Source organism: Populus trichocarpa, chromosome 10, assembly GCF_000002775.5.
Source record: "Populus trichocarpa isolate Nisqually-1 chromosome 10, P.trichocarpa_v4.1, whole genome shotgun sequence".
In the NCBI taxonomy this organism is placed as follows: domain Eukaryota; kingdom Viridiplantae; phylum Streptophyta; class Magnoliopsida; order Malpighiales; family Salicaceae; genus Populus; species Populus trichocarpa.
Window position 1 is genome coordinate 8,412,143 of NC_037294.2, and position 17,215 is coordinate 8,429,357.

At 35.6% G+C, this 17,215-nt stretch overlaps 2 protein-coding genes across 4 annotated transcripts; both read right to left on the reverse strand.

Moving 5' to 3' along the window:
• Positions 1-778: 778 nt before the first annotated feature.
• LOC7477061 (very-long-chain 3-oxoacyl-CoA reductase-like protein At1g24470) lies at positions 779-6,011 on the reverse strand. Of its 2 annotated transcripts, none has more exons than XM_002314535.4 (3): positions 5,062-5,992; positions 3,613-3,682; positions 779-1,304 (listed from the first exon to the last, which is right to left on the reverse strand). In XM_002314535.4, the coding sequence occupies exons 1-3, from the start codon at positions 5,703-5,705 to the stop codon at positions 1,059-1,061; spliced, it is 960 nt and encodes a 319-aa protein (XP_002314571.3). In that variant the 5' UTR covers positions 5,706-5,992; the 3' UTR covers positions 779-1,058. The 2 variants fall into 2 exon arrangements, with proteins under 2 accessions (XP_002314571.3, XP_052312253.1); XM_052456293.1 differs by lacking the exon at positions 779-1,304 and adding an exon at positions 1,420-2,134 and having other exon boundaries at positions 5,062-6,011.
• Positions 6,012-7,467: 1,456 nt separating this feature from the next.
• LOC7477060 (trans-Golgi network-localized SYP41-interacting protein 1) lies at positions 7,468-15,299 on the reverse strand. Of its 2 annotated transcripts, none has more exons than XM_024609362.2 (8): positions 14,924-15,299; positions 14,615-14,821; positions 11,201-14,506; positions 10,247-11,108; positions 9,514-10,163; positions 8,249-8,408; positions 8,087-8,168; positions 7,468-7,862 (listed from the first exon to the last, which is right to left on the reverse strand). In XM_024609362.2, exons 1-8 carry the CDS (start codon positions 15,005-15,007, stop codon positions 7,760-7,762), a joined length of 5,454 nt encoding a protein of 1,817 aa, XP_024465130.2. In that variant the 5' UTR covers positions 15,008-15,299; the 3' UTR covers positions 7,468-7,759. The 2 variants fall into 2 exon arrangements, with proteins under 2 accessions (XP_024465130.2, XP_024465131.2); XM_024609363.2 differs by having other exon boundaries at positions 10,271-11,108; positions 14,924-15,298.
• Positions 15,300-17,215: the final 1,916 nt, after the last annotated feature.

A 17,215-nucleotide genomic window follows, 5' to 3' on the forward strand; every position in this document is an offset into this window, starting at 1 on the left:
CAGAGACAGAACAGAAATACCAAATTGCAGAAGCTGATACCAAATTGCAGAAGCTGAAGAGAAGACGAAATACCAAAACAATTGCAGAGACAGAATAGAAATACCAAATTGCAGAAGCTGATACCAAATTGCAGAAACTGAAGAGAAGACGAAATACCAAAACAATTGCAGAGACAGAACAGAAATACCAAATTGCAGAAGCTGAAGAGAAGACGAAATACCAAAACAATTGCAGAGACAGAATAGAAATACCAAATTGCAGAAGCTGATACCAAATTGCAGAAACTGAAGAGAAGATGAAATACCAAAACAATTGCAGAGACAAAACAGAAATACCAAATTGCAGAAGCTGATACCAAATTGCAGAAGCTGAAGAGAAGACGAAATACCAAAACAATTGCAGAGACAGAACAGAAATACTAAATTGCAGAAGCTGAAGAATCTTAAATAATGTTTCAGATATTAATTCTTCAGCCGCAAGCACAAAACTTGATCTTCATCCTCCATCTTTTAATAGGTCAAACAACCCATGTCTGATGTTTTGAAAAATGAATCTGAAGTTAAGCTTCAAAGGAATGCATTGAGCGTGTTGGAACATCCTACAGGGAATGAAGTGGATGATGATAACGATTTTGATACAAGCAGTGGCTCTAACATTGGTGAACATGATTTCTACAAGGGCAACGAGTTCCATAAAATTAACAAGCCAAGGGTTCGATCAACTAGGCTCTGATACCATGTTAAAGTAATTCAGATGAAACATAAAAGGAGGCTAGAATTCTCAATAATATGTTTATTATGAGTACTTAAGTTAACCTAAATACAAAGGAATTATATATAGGTTAAACTGAAAATACTATTCTACCCTTAATAAATAAAACTAGATAAATATTACTTAACATTGTTATCAACGTAATCATCACTGATAATTAATGAATTTTAGAAATAAATCTACTAATTTCTGAAAGCATGCATAGTGTTAAATAGAAATAAAAACCTCCAAAACCCCTCGCCCAGTAGCTGTTTCACTTACTGATACGGAGAAAAACAAAAAGAATTCAGGCAATGAGCTTTCCTCTTCGGTGGATACCAATAGAGAGACGCCAAGCATCAAGAACACACTCTGGAAGCAACCAAGCAAAGCACCATTGAAACGAGTGAGCCCAGTAGGGAGCGCACCGAGCTTCATAGCCTATTCGACCAATCGCAGACTTTGCATAATCTTCTGGTGCTGGTATGAACAAGGACGATCTCCCAATCGAAGCTACTTTTGAGGTCATTTTTGTTGCGACATATAGTGGCACCTGAGGAGGAAGCCTTAATCACATCAGTTAATTCATGAATATTGAAATTCTTCTCTTTTTAATTGGTTTTTTAAAATTTTCAATTATACTTTATGGACAGAAAGGCCAATAGGCCAATAGACAAATTAAAAATATTAATATTTAATTGACCGTAGGGAATTCAGTTAGTAAAAAACTGATACACATATTCTTGGCGCTTAATTTCACATATACTCTTAGCCTAATCTAGTGTTTTATTCTTATTTTTAGTTTATTTTTGGTGTAATTTACTTGTTTCTCATCTTTAGATGTAGGTACAAATAGGTGAATGGATGACCTTAAGAGATGTTTCAATATTTTTGCTATAGAAGGAGTTACTATCTTAAAATGTGGTCTTCAACAAAGTTTTAGAGGACATCTCAAGTTTTCCATAAAGGTATTTAACTACTGGTGTATGATGATTTGGGATCATATGAGGAGGCAAACAATGGAGTGAGCTTAGAATTCAAGCACTAGTTGATCTGTCCTAAACAAGCCTGAGCACTGATTGGTTTTTGGATTATAACAGGAGTTATACAACTTCGTTTCATAGGTTTTCTATCTTTTTGAAAAGCTGAGATATATGCTTCAAATTCTTATGAAGATAAAAGAATCCAGTTTTGTTGTTTAGCCTAAAGAGCGAGTCGAAATATAGAGTCCGAACTAGACAAGGAATCCCTACGACCTATAAATTGTCTTGGTTGGCCTATCTCGAGTTCCAAATGTTAAAAAATTGCAAGGAAAATGATTCCAAACAATTGTGCCAAACATAGAGAAGTCTCAATTCACATGTTTTCTATCCCAAAATTGACCTGTAATATCAGAAAAGAAAATGAGTCAGAATCCACGGTAGAGAAGGAAAGTGATTTCCTTTCCTTTAAAGGATAAAACCAGACTATAAAAACCCTTTTAGGTAGCAACTAAAAGGAGTTTTGAAGACCCTAAACATTCAAGAAAAGAGAGGAGGTGACGTCTAAAAGGAAGGTTTGGAAGAAACAAATAATCAAATTAGGTTTTATCTTGGAAGCATCAAGCTATTACTATTTACAACTAAAACTTTTATTGGGTTATTAAGGGGACATTGTTATGAACTCTAATTGAATGATCATTTTATTTCATATTTCATTTCATTAGTTGATCTTAATGTTTGATTGCTTATGGGATTAATTAGGCTAGTATCTTAGTTGATTATGATTAGTGATTGATTGTGAAATTTGAATTGATAAAAACATTATTCTCAATTGAAATTTGAAATAGAGGAATGAACTAATATTGAGATTTAAAATTCGTTGCTAAGATTGATTGCTTGTAACAACTATTTTGCTTGATTGCAGTTGTATCATCAGCCCGAACATCTAACGAACTTGACACAACCTATACGATTGGACTATATGTCAGACTTGAATTAAATTAAAATCAATAGGGCCGGGGGATTAATTAATCATAACCGAGATATCCAATATTTGCTAAAATTGTTTTCTTCTCTGATTGTTTTCAATCCATACCCTTTTTTCTTGAATTATTTAGTTCACTTAATTTTCTGTTAAGCAATTTGGTTGATTTGGTTAATTTACTCTACTAGCAAATCCTTAGGACGATCTTGTGGGTTTAACTTGCCATATATGCTATATGTGATACATGCATTTACAGGCTTTATAAATTTAAGATTTGTGTGCATGATTTGTGAGCATAAAAAACCCTTTAAATTAAAAGACAATCCAGGTATGACAAATCATCGACGAGAGTTTTTTTAATGGAGTATTGTCATTCGCGAGCCCATTAGTAAAATTTATACTGACGAACTAAGAGTATAAATAGTAACATAAAATTTCATCGATAAATCTAAAGATTCTGGTAGTGATATCAGATATATAGTATATGATAAAATAAATATAGATCAAAGAAAAAAGAAAAATTCAAGTGGAAAAAGGGTGGACACACAGTATGTTATCAATCTTCAACATTTTTCATTATTCTCTTCATGATATAAGATACTCCTTTTCCTCATTTTAGTAAGTTAATCATCGAAAGGACTCTTATCCATATAGAGACCAGCACGAAACAGCCAAGTCCAGGCACATCAACCCATCAAAACACTCGTGAAAAACCCTAATTCATTTGAAATTTTCATGACTTCACCACACATTTATTATTAGTCAGGTCATCTAACCTGATTTAATTCTTCAGAAACTGTACTGATGTAGTTATTATCTTTTACTTTGATTTACCAGACAAATATGGGTTATGGAGATGTAGCAATTAGCAAGAACAGAGATGGAAGTTACAATACCTGACACTGCACATGGATTCCATAACGTTTGTACTCCACGTACAGACATCTCGATAACTGGTCAACATATCTGCAAGGGCTCAGCACAACTCGGTAGAGTAATTAGAGATTACTCCTAAGAGGAGATCATATTGCTACTGTAGCAATTTCAAAACCAATGAGAAGTAATACAATTTTAAAAGAATATATAAAGATAACTATTAAATCATGAGGAGTGTAGCTCAACTGGTCAGGTTTTAAGTTTACTTTTTAGAGGTCACCAGTTCGAGTTTCATAAATCTCAGTGCCACTGAAGGTTTACATAATCGTTAACTTCAGGGCTAATGGAATTAGTCGAGGTGTACGCAAAAGAATACGAGAAATTAGCAGTGCCGATTATAGATGATTAAGCTGGAGAAATTTCTATTTAATTATCCCAAAAAAAGAGAAAGCTATGTATTTTGATTTAAATTTCATTATTAATTAATATCTTTTTCAAAATATTTTCGTATTTAATCACAACATTTATTTTTAAAGTAAGTATAATTATCGTTATATATTTTTAAATTAAAACATAAACTAATGATTACACTCTTACTATAAACATAATTATGTATGAATATCTTATTGGTGTATATCATATTCGATCGTATGTAAACAAAGAAATTCATAGGAAAAAATACACTAAAGAATACCACAAAACATGGAATAGGCTCCGACTAAAAATTAACCACCTGAAAACTCTTTACGGTGTACCGGCCATAATTAATAAATCATGATGAGAAATGCGGTTGGTTGGTTCCGGTGTAAAGAAGTCTTCAATTCAGTGACCTAATGTCCTGTAAAATCCTTTATATTTGGCCTCCCTTGAAAAACGTTGGAACGAACAGTCAAGATATATGTAATTAAAGTTCAGTCAACTTATTTTTCTGCCCTTCTAAATAAAACATGAAAGAAAAAAAAAATCAAAAATCACCAAAAATGATAATAATATTTTCAATTAGGCTAAAAATATATATTTTTAATTTTCTTCTCTTCCTTTTGTATCTGTATGATCTCTCATATAGAGTACTAAGCATTGATGATTAATTTTCAAGTACTCTAAAATTTCTCGAGAAAATCATATTCAAACCTACAAAAATATTTTAATTTTTTTTTAATTCTCTAACACTTCTATGTTATATAAATAATTTTCCTTTAGTACTCTAAAATATCTCTCATCCCATCTTTATTAGTTGTTTAATTAACTAATTATGATCAAATTTAAATAATTTATATTATTAGGAGTACCAATATAAATAATAATTATTAATTACAATCTAATATTTTTTTTTTTTTTTTGCCCTTGATGCTTATCAAAATTTAAAGATAGAAGAAAAAAATCAATATAAACACCAAAATTTAGAGTTAGAAATTGAAAATCAGTAGTTGAGAAACAAAGAGGATGGTTCATGGTTATGCAATGCTTACGCTTTGGTAGCAGCATAGATTGTGAAGAGGGGATGTGAAGGCATGACACTAGAAGCTCCAGAGCCAATATTAACAATGGCCCCTCTTTTCCTCTGAATCATCCCTGGTAAAACTGCTCTAGTAACTCTACTAGTGCCCTCCAAATTCACTCTAACAATGTCCATCCAAACTTTCTCATCCACCTCGTGGAAAAACCTGGCTGCGGGGTATGTGATTCCCACGTTATTTATCAACAAACCAACATTTAGTCCCTCTACGGCCTTTTCCATAACTCCTTGGATAGTACGAGTGGAAACTTTGCTTGAAAAATCAAACACCACTGTCTTAATCTTGGTGCCTGGATGTTCTGCTAGGATTTCACTCGAGACTGTTTTGAGCTTGTTGGGGTTTCTACTCACTAATATAAGGTTTAGACCCTTTTGAGCTAGTTGATGAGCAAAGGCTTTCCCTATACCGTCTGTAGCTCCAGTGATGACAGCCCAGGAGCCATAGTCTTTGAGATCCCTTTTTGGTCTGAGAAACGTTGCATACACCCAGTTGAGAAGAAGGGTTGAGGTTTTGAGGAAGGAGATAAATCCAAGGGATGAGAAAAGAAGAAGCCACATGGGCTGGGTTAAGAGGTGGTTGGTGCATGCTGAGAGCATTCTTCTTCTTCTCTTTTTCTTGGTGCTTTTGATGAGAAAGAATATGATCTATTTTGCTTGAGTTCAAAGACATGCAAGGACTTTCGGCTGGTCCCTGGTATTGGCAATGATATATGATGATCAGCTAGCAATATTGACGTTTACGCCTCAGCTGTCAATTTGGCCATGATTCGTGTGGGTGCATGTGGTTGTCACATTATAGCTGTGAGGTCACTCGTACCTTTCTCTCGAATGCATGCCAGTACAGACGGCTAGCTGCAATGAACAAACTAGCTAGTTGCCGGAAAGGAAGAGTACTCGGCATGCAAGAGGTTCAGTTTTCTGGTTTAAAAATTAATCTGGCGCTAGCTAACTGTTTGATTAACCCTTCAAACCGAGCTTCATGGCACTTGACACAGAATAAGGTTTGGTCCACAGCAAAGAACGGGTCATTGTCGAGTGGCTCAGGTCTGGCTCAAATGGTCTGCTATGCAAAGGAATTGGGTGTGCTTTTAAATAATGTCTGGTCCACGTACAGCTGCCACTGCCACTGCCACTGCCACTGCCAGTTGAATAAAAACTTATTGATATTTTTCTTATATTTGCTCCAAGGGCAATGTTAATATGAATAAATGGAAGATCTTAATCGGGTTTTACACAATTATATAAGTTAATTAAATTAATTAACTCCCAAAATTGAGCTAACAGTTTGATAGAAATTTTTTTTATCAGTATTTACATTTTTATCGGTATTTACATTAATTAACTCCAAGGGCAATGTTTGTGATTATTTTACAGACAGGATCACGGACGAAAAATATCCGTCAGAAAAACACTCGTCTGTAATTTCTGGTATGTCATTTTGTCTGTCATTAATAAAAAATATCAATGACTTTACAGACAGACCATGTGCGCAAAAAAAAATTACTCGTTTCATTTCGTCCGTAATTCCCTCGATAATATTTAACATATCACCGACAGAAGAACTATATGTAATTTTTTCGATGAGTTAACAGTTACAGTGACATTTACAGTATTTCTTTTCTAACTTTCTGGAATATACCGACGTACTGATTTTGTCGGTGAGTTAACAGTAGTATTAGTATTTACTGTAATTCTTTTTTAACTTTCTGAAATATACCAACCGAATAAGTCTATAGATAACCCCATCAATAATCATTTTAAAATATTTTTGAAACCAAGTGAAACCAATTCTGAAGAGTCAAAGATGGAAATCGATGATTGAGGTGTAGATGGACGAAATTGAAGGACACTTGTTTGCATTCATCTACATTAATCTATTGATAGTATCTTAGCGAAGCAAGTGAGTTAAGAGGGAGAGCATCAACTAGGTCACATGTTAACGGGGCAAGTTGGGAAGGAATTTATTTTGTTCACGGGGTTCTCTTGACATAACTACTTTGCATTTTCTAGACGAGGTACGTACGTAGTCAATTAGGTTGGATCTATTTATAATTTACATGACAAACGGTGACATCTAATGTTCAGTACAGTCATGAATGTTCAGTACAGTCATGAATGTTCAGTACAGTCATGAATATCCATTGAATAAAAAAAAGATGTCTTTTCTAGTACTAGCTGAGGGTGCTATGTAAGCTCCGATATCCGCACTGCAACAGTCCATTGTTAGAAGAAATTGAGTAAAATTAATTGGGTTGTGGTGAATATATTGTTTATTTGTAAGTTTAAAAATTCTTGATAGTCTCTAAGAGAGGTGTTCCTGAACTTTAAAAAAGAAAAAAGGGCACGCAGACACGGGAGAGAAACCAAGGTTAGCCACTAGTCACCACCAATTTTCACATTCCTCTTATCACTCACAAAGCTATATCTCAATTTTTCCTACAAAAGGGTATAAACAAACGTGGATTATTTTCCACAAGCAGATTGGATTCTCTGCACCCTAAAATATGATGGCAGGGGATCAATGATGGTAAAGAATTTCAATGTGAACAACAATAACGAAAGGAATGGGGTAAATATCTATGATACAAGTTGCATATGCTGACGCTTAAGGCTGTAACTGTGGTCCAGAAAGGAGATGGTCACAGACTTTGTCACAAAATGGTTCCCAAAAGCCATATATGCAAGAAAAGCCAATAGGCAATAAGGCCTAGCCTCGCCCTGGGACGGCTCATTAGTACTCGGCCGCCAGATACCCTGCATAGGTAGAAAGCAGCTTAGTTTCAAGTTGGTTCACTGAATTGAATCCCACTGACAATAAAAAACAGGTGAAGACTGATTAATACATATCCTCATACCCACCAACTTATAAATTGATCACATTGAAAGTGCAATACGAAGAGTTAGAAACAGCAATTTGAGCTTTCCTTATTTTTTCCCTTACTCCCTAATTATTCATTTATGTGGTTTTAGCACTTTACCATATGCTGTCGATTCGATCTGCAGCTGACTTTCCTTGTTTCGGAATGAGACCTGATGTGTTAAGAGACTTGAAAACATGACCTGTCATAAAAAATGATACAAGATAAAGTTTTCAATCCAAGAAACTTCTATCCAGGAGAAGGAAGCCGTAGAATGCAAACCTTTGTCCTCATCAGTTTCCTCGTGGTTGATCAGACTACCAGATTCCAGATCAACATTGAGTGCAAGATGGTCGGTTGATCCTTTTCGCATAGTTCGCACATGAGCAGCTGAGGCAGTAGATGAGGCAACAGGAGATATTCCATTCTTTCCAACTGGTCCCTGAAAAAGCATCAGGAAGAAAAAGGTTTAATAGAGGCCGCTTCTGAAAAAAGTTGACAAAGCATTATGAATCTCCCAAAGCAGAATTTAGAAACAGAAAGGCTAATCTTATTTAATAGGATCAGCAAGTAACTTATGGTGTAACATGATTACTCTTCCTACTGAATTACTTTATATGCACTTAATATTGGCCTAGAAAGAGAAACTAGATTCGCACAAGAGAAATAGATTTTGTACGCACATGAAATTGCTATGCATTGCAATTGCAGTAGTGGTATCGTGCATTTGAAATGGATTTTTTCAGCCAAACTGTCAGCAAATCTAAGAAGTTCCTGTGGTGCCCACAAGGGACAGCATGTTAAGAAATTGAAATGCACAACAACAGGCGTGTTGCACTTGTCAGAAGAATCTGTTAAAAGCTCCATAATAAGTTAAAAAACAAAAAAAAATTGCTGGAAAGAACAAGTCAGCAGGAAAACAAACCATCCATGCCAGCATATCACTTTAAGAACACATATTTGGAAAGATGCGATGATAAATTGCACTTTGATCATATGGGCCATCACTAAATTATTGATATATGGGGTAACAAAATCTCTACAACTAAAACAAGATGCTAAATTCTTGCTAGTGTCAGGAACAGTAACAGGAAATTCCAAAGGACCACATAACTGAACATAAGGAAAAAGAGGGGAAAACCACTGCATGTGGGAGAACAGAAGCAGGCATGCATATCAAGGTCTCCATTTATTTTGGGACTTCTCTAACATGATATTATCTTCCAGGGAAAGCAAAGGCATCCCAAATGTTTCACTGCCACTCAGTGGACATAGAGTTGTAAAAGCAGAAGGAATGTTCATGGTGTAGTAGTGCACATGTTCATGCTGTAGTAGTGCACCCCATGTTCATCTCTTATGCTTTGACTAAAACAAAAATGTAGAAGTCTACACCTGTTGGCAATTTATCTGGAGTCCACAGTTAAGAGGCCCATAAAATTAAATTTGTCTTATTAGGTAACAAAACATATATCAAGACTTCGGCGGCTAAGTGATAGTGGCGTATCAAGAAAGTCCGTCATGGAAAACATGACATAAAGAGTATTTACCGCATCTTCAATTTCAGATATTTCTGAGACAGCAGGTGGAGGTGCCTCAAAGATGCTCCTTTCCTGAACAATCTCTGGCTTAGCAGCTCTACTTTGAAGTGAATCTTCAAGCACTTTAATCTTGGATGACAATTCATCTATAATTTTCTGGCTCCCAAGTAACTTTATATCAAGTTCCTCAGCATGGGAATTTGAATTATCAACTTCCAGGAGCAGGGCCATGATCTGTTTTTCCAACGCTGGCAGCAATCCCTGCTCACCGGAGGATTTTTGTTCCCCAACAAATCCATGATCTCCAAATATATCAATAAGCTTCTCTAAACCAAAGAATAGCTCAGACATTTCATTCTTCATCTTTTCGTAGTCTTGCCTATTTCTAAATTGGGTTTCAGTTTCCTCTTTCAGATTCTCAATTTCAAGAATCCTTGTTGACAGCGTTGATTGTAGCTCTTCTTTGTCATGAGATAATGTATTTAATTGGTTATGCAAATCACTTATGCTATCAACAATGTAAAACAATTTCTTTACATCAACTGAACTATGAGGTTCCAAACCTCCTACTTCTGAATCTTCAAAAGGAATTTCAATTATACTTATCTTCTCAAAAAGGGTTTTCAATTGCGATGCAGACATGAGAGGTTCTTCGGCCTCTGGAACAACAAGCATTCACAAATAAGTTAGTAGAGAGCAAAACAGCTAGTTAGATTTTAAAAAAATTACCAGAAATATTCACCTTGATCTTTCACCAACAGATTACCTTGTAAAGCTGACAGTTCAGCTTCCTGTTCCATCAACTTTTCCTCCATAGCTTGGTAGTCTTTTATTTTGAGTCTCAACTCTTTGCATGAATTTTGTAATGCTTCGACATCAGTCTCAAACTCCAAAACCCTATTTTTTAGTATAACGCATTTTTCTGTGGCTTTTTCTGAAGTTGCTGTGCTTTCCACCAATTTGTTCTGCAAGTCTTCTATTGTTGCAGCTGCCACATTACTTGAACTCTCAAACAGTTTAGCCAGATTTTGCACTCTTGTTGCAGCTAATGACAACTTCTCTGCTATCATGGCATATTCTCTTTCATCAAGCCTTTGCTGATGCTCTGTGTCCTCTGCACCAGCTTCACTTGCTTCTTGAATGGGATTACAGTTCAACTTTTCAAGCTCAGGAATAGAGCTTAGTTCCAGTAGCTTGTTCGTAACTTCAAACTGCAGTTCTCTAGTGGCATTAGTACAAGCAGATAGCAAAAGTTTTTGATCTTGTTCTAATTTGGCTATGGTTTTCTCATGTTCCTCTTTAAGCAGTTCCAAATTCTTCATTTTTTCTTTCAAAGACCCCATGTTTTCAAAAACAGAACTTACAGCATCCCTGCTTATCCTTAATTTTCTCAATAGTGCTTCAATAAATTCATTTGTGAAAATTGAGAAACCTTCAAAATTTTCTGCAAGATTTTTGTTTCTCAACTGAAACTCTTCAACAGTCTCCTTAAAATACAAGGGAATGTTATCAACATCCACTGCATTCACCTGACCGTTAACAATTCCACTGTTCACCCTATTGCCAAGGTCATATGGAAAAGGTTTTGTCACACACGAATCTTCCTGGAAAAGAATTCAATTTAAAAACATTGATCAGAAATAGCCCAAAATCCTTCAGCAAAACCAAAAAAATAGGAAAAAATGAAAATTATTACCTCCATCACATAGTAACTTTTCAGTGCTTCCAGATCTGTGTCAACGAAGTGTACTGTTATGTCATTGAGAATGAGATCAATATTTTTCAAGCTCTCAAACTGCTTCTCAAAATGTTGTCTGACCATGGACCATAAACTCTCATTTTTCATAATAATTTGAAGATCACCAAGGTGATGCATGAGCTCCACAGACCTGCTTTCTAAGCTGCCGCTGGTTCCAGCTAATTCATCCATGCATGTGTTCAACCTAGAGTTAAGCATAGAAATCTTCTGCTGGGAAATCTTCTTTTCATCTTCTAGCACAGCAATATCATTTGACGCCTTCGACAATGCATCCTCCAGTGATTTTATAGTTGACAAGGCAGATGTCAGTTTGCCAGTCTGGGAATCAGCTTCTTCTGTTAACTTCTTTAGCTCGCTCTCCAAATTGGATCTGTCATCGTGGAAACGATTGTTTTGTTCAGTCAGCAAAGAAACATTGGTCTCTGCCTGAGACAGTGCATCTTCAAGAGCCTTTACAGTTCTAAATGTCTCAGTAAGTTTGCTAGTTTGAATGGTGATATCTTCTCTTAGTTTCTCTAGTTCAGCCTCGGTAGAAGCTCTGCTCAGTTGGACCTCTTCTCTCTCTTTGGTGATCATAGAAATATTATTTTCTGCTAGTGACAATGAATCTTCAAGTGATTTTATAGTCGCACAAGCCTCAGTAAACTTGCTAGTTTGACTAGTTGTTTCATCTATTGCCTTTTGCAGGTCCAGTTCAACAGTTCTTTTTGCAACTTCCATTTCCCCTTTCTCTTCAGATAGTTGAGAGATTTGGTTCTCTGCAGCTGATAATGCATCTTCAAGTGATTTCATTGCTCGTTGGGCATCTGCTAACTCACTAGCCAGAATATTAGTTTCTTCCTTAACTTTTTCCAAATCTTGCTCCATGTGGATCTTAGCCTGCTGGCATTCATTCAAGTACCCTGCAAGCCAGTTCACCTTTTGTACAGGCTCTTCAAAATCAGAAGCAACAGGAAGAACAATACCATCAATGGATTCGATAACTCTCTGTAACATGTTATTGCTCTCCAATAAGAATTGCTCAAGTTGATTACGTTGATCTTTGGCAGCAACAAGATCAGCCTCCAACTTTGGGATTTGCTCTAAATCAGCAGACAATCTATTTATCTCATCCCTGCAGTCAGTAACCATAGATTCTTGCTTCTGTAACTCGAGTTTGAAATTCTCAACTTCTGATTTCTTCTCTTCCACGAGAAGTTTCAGGTTTTCTCTATCTTGAACCAATCCCTTGCCTTTCTTAACTGCCAAGGACAACTTCTCCCTCAGTAAAGTAGATTTCTCCTCCGTACGCTCAAGATCTTTCTGCAGGGTGTCTTTTTCCTCCTTCAATGCAGAAAGTCCTAGAGATGCCACTTTTAGCTCACCGGACAGATTAATCACCTCTGATCTCACCAGCATGTCTTCTTCAAGAAGTTTCTCACAAAGCATCAACTCCTGATCCCTGACATACAAGAGACTCTGCATACTTTCGAACACTTCAGCAACAGCAGAAGTGTCAGAAGAAGAATTGCTTTCTTCTTTTATCTTCCCAAAGCATCTATCGACAAGCATGGGCAGATCAGAATAAGTCTGATTGGGTTCAAGACTGTCTGTTGTTATTCCAGAACGCTCTAACAACATCTGCACCATCTGATGCTTTTCGGATGAGGCTTGATGGACCTCTTCAAAGTTGCGTTCTAAGACATCCAACTCCATTTTAATATATTCCTTTTCTTGTAACTCTGCTGAAAGCAAAGCACTTAACTGGTCAATCTCATTTTGTGCAGATGTCTTTGTTCTAGCAAGTTCTTCCCGCAACTCATTTATTTCACCTTTTGATTGGTTAACTGATTCCTTGAGCCAACCTATTCGAGTTTTCAAGTCAGAGGATGAAGCAGTTTCAGGTAGGTCAATTAAAGACAAGGCATCTTTCAATTTGTGGAATTCCAGCAAATTATCCTTAAGTGCATTTCTCTCCTCGACAAGCCATTTCAACTTTTCAACAGTATCCACTGACTGAAGTTCCACAGGCACACTTATCTGAGAAAAACTTTCTTCAAGATAGTCAATAATTTTATTCCTTTGTGAAAGAGTTTCCTCGAGTGACGAAGTCAAATTCACATGCCATCTCAACTTCTCAATAAGATCTGTTTCCTCCTTGGGAACATTATTGTGCGACAGAATTTCTTCAAAGTTCTCAAAAATTGCATTCTTTTCTGAAAGCATTCCCTGCAGTGATGTAACCTCATTTACTAACCATTTCAATTTCTCTACAACATCCATCGTTTGAAGTCCCTCATGTACATCAATCTGAGAAAAAACTACTTCCAAGCTTTCCGAAACTGCATTTCTTTGTGCAAGCGTTTCCTGCAATGATGCCACCAAGTTCTCACATTTGACCAACTCGCCCTTAAATAGCTCTGCGGTCTCAATGGCACTTGATTTCTCTTGCAATTCAGCCAGACATTTGTCAAGCTCACTTGTTTTCTCAGCCAGAGCATGCTTTAGTGAATCCCGTTGCTGAACCAATGCCTTTCCCTTGGTCACGGCCATGCTAAGCTTATCCTTTGTATTTGCAAACCTGTTCTTTTCCTGCTCAAGTTCCACCTTCATTCTTCCAAGTTCTACATTTGCTGCCTCTGCCATCATTTTTTCCTTCTCAACCTGTTCAACCAATTTCCTACTTTCATCCTCTAAATGGCCTAGTTTTTCCACCATCTCTACTTCCTTTCTCTTGAGCTCCACCAACTCACCACGGGCAGCAGCAAAAACCAATGCAGGCCCAAACAGCTCCTGCCCCTCAAAATTAAACCCTCCCTCAGTTAAACACGCCCTAAGCTGATCAATTTCATAGAGCATCCAGCTATAATGCTCAACTAACAAAGAGCCACTTCTCTCAACATGAGCCAGTTTCCCCATAACTGAATAATCCAACAACTCTCCAGGATTAACCACCACGCCAAGTGAAGCCAACAGCCTGTCTGCAACAACCTCAACACCCTCTTCCGCCTGAGCCTTCACTGTAAGATCCTCGATCTGTTGATTCAGCTCTCTTATCACCCCCTCAGTCCGTAAGCGCTCATCCAATGCAACCTTGACAAACTGAGAGCACTCACTTAACATCTCACGCAATAAGGAAGTATCATTACCGGCCACCATTTCCTCCTGATTTCCATAATCAGCAGACAAAGACTGTTTATCCGCCAAACCCTTAAGCTCATGGCATAGAATAGAAACTTCTCTCGCGATGCTTTCCCTTTCTTCCTGATCAAAAAATTAAAAAAAAAAGAAAACCCAAAATATCATTTACAAATCAATAACGTCAAAAGGGATTGAAAAAATAAAAAAGAAAAGAAAAAAGAAAAAAAGGACCTTTAATTCAGTAGAGAGGGTCTGTTTTTCTTGAAGAGTCTTGTCAAGGATTGCTTTTAATTCATCAATAGAAGGAGAAGAAGTAGCATGTTCTTGTAGTAGAGTAGCATCATCGACAATTTCTTGAAACTGATTCTCTTCAATATCATCAGTTGCATCTTCGAACATATCTTCTTTGCTTTCAACATGCCGCATCTCTCCTCCTTCCTGCACGCATTTCCTCTCTCCCTCAAATAATAATAATAATAATAATATGCAAAATTCAATCCATAAAAAAAAAGTGAAACTTGAGAGATAACCAGTGATTACCTGGTTGGTATGAGCAGCATCAACTCCATTTGATTCTTCATCTTCCGCTGCTGTCACTCCATTTTGCTCCTTTGATTCTGACATTTTCTAATTAAATTATAACCTAATTGCTATCAGATCTGCTAATTAAATTAAACTATTCAAGGTTGGAAAGAAGGGTAACCTAAGGGAATTCGAGACTGTTTGATTTGGGGATTTGAACAGACGGGGAAATAAAGGAAACGCAGTTGGATTTGAGTTGTGGAGGAATTAACGGTGATTTGTCCGTTGATTGTTAAGTGCGGAGCAGAGAAATGTTTCCCACCCAAACCTAGAATTTGGCGTTACTTGCTTTCATAGATCTGCGTGCCTCTTGGTTTCTTTTTTTACAATCGCGAACGTGGTGGAAAAAACCAAAACGGCTTGGTTGTGGCGCGTTTTCGTGAAGTTGACTGCGACGGTGTCGTTCCTATGTCTCCCGTTGGCGTTGTTGAGCTTTCAGTTTGGGTAAAAGTTATTTTAGCTAGCTAGTAGCTATGATCATATCCATGTTTTTAAAAAAATAAAAGGTCATAAGTATTTTATTTTTTATTATTCAAATAATATATGAGATGAATATTGGAGTGTATATTATTTTATGTTGTTGATTGCTTTCAAATTATATTGATAAATTTTTGAATTCTTTAACTTTTATTATAGTAGTAATTAGAAATAAAATGCATATACTAAAAAATAAAAATTTAAAAATCCTGAGGGGTGTAGTTTAACTGGTCAGGCCCTGAATTGCTCCCCAGAAATCACCAGTTTAACTGTCACAAACCTCAGGGACACTGGAGACGTACATAGTTGTTAACTTCAAAGCCTCAGAAGATTAGTCGATGTACGCGTAAGCTAGTCCAGACATCAACAGTCAACAAAAAAAATTTAGATAATGCATACTAATTAAAATCATTATTTCGTTGTCTAGCTAATATTTGTATTTGACGATACTCATAATATTCGATCAAATATCGAGACATTCTAGTCATATATATTAACATTATTCTCTCCACTTATTATTCTTGTTTCAATAAAAATTATTCTTGTATCATAACAATCTTGTCTTTTTCTATCTTTGCCTTTTCATTTTTTTACCTTTGCTTTCTTTTCCTCTAAAGCTTAAGATTTTTCAAAAAAATTCCATCTATTTCATTATCATTTTATGATCTTTGTAATCCTCTAGGATCGATCTAACATGCAAAATTGTGTTACCCTTGTCTTTTTAGCCTACTTCTTTGTCGCCTTTTTACATGTCGATCTCTTCATATTATCATTATCATCAAGAACATCATCTTCTTACAAGTGAATTGAACTTTGTGTAATAGAAAAATAAGCTATGAGAGTTGCATTTCTAATATTTGTTTTTTACTTTTTTCTTTAAATTCTCAATTATCCATTTAGGTTGGCTCTTCAATTTATCTCAGCAATGTTGAAATGAAAATGATTGGTCTTGAATTTTTTTTATACGCAATCTTCACTTCATTTACGTAATACTAAAGTCACATTGAAATGCATTACTTAAAAAAAATAATAAATTAAATTAATTTAAATATATGAGTTTTATATATAGAATACCTTGTCTTCATAGGTAAGACCACTTTGATTTTATTTTTTATTTAAGCATAGGGCAAAAAAAACTTATTCATCGCTAATTGAATGGTTGACCAACGAGAACTTGATATATGCTCTTATACAAACTTCTTATTTTTCTTGAAGTTGACCATGAATTACTTTCTAATACACCTTATTTTTTTAATTTTTTTTTCACATATCAAATCCGTGTTAGTACTAATCCATGCCTCTACAAATCTTTTTCATCTCTAAAGTTGCTTAATTGCTTTATCTTTTTAGTCATGGATGGATTTTCACATGGATCTTGAGATGGCACGACAAATTGATTGGAGTATTGAGCAGGTAGATCATAAACTCTTCTTTTTTTTTTTTAATGAAAATCATGTATTCAAATTCAGACCTTTCATACATGATGATAGTGAAATAGCCATAACCTTAAGATTCCATTGAAACTTTTTAAAGTAATTGTGATTGCGAAAGAAATTGAAGTCAAGGAAATATAAATGATAATGTGTAGAGAATAAAGTTGAAAGATATTGATGCAAGTGTAAATTTTCAATAAAAAAAGACTTCATTTTATAGAAGGATTTGGATTAGATATAAATTATATTGTTTATCTTAAATGGTAAAAGTTTTATCTTTTTATCTATTAGATTCAAATGACATTTTTAAATGTAACAAATCTTTAATTTATTGATCTCT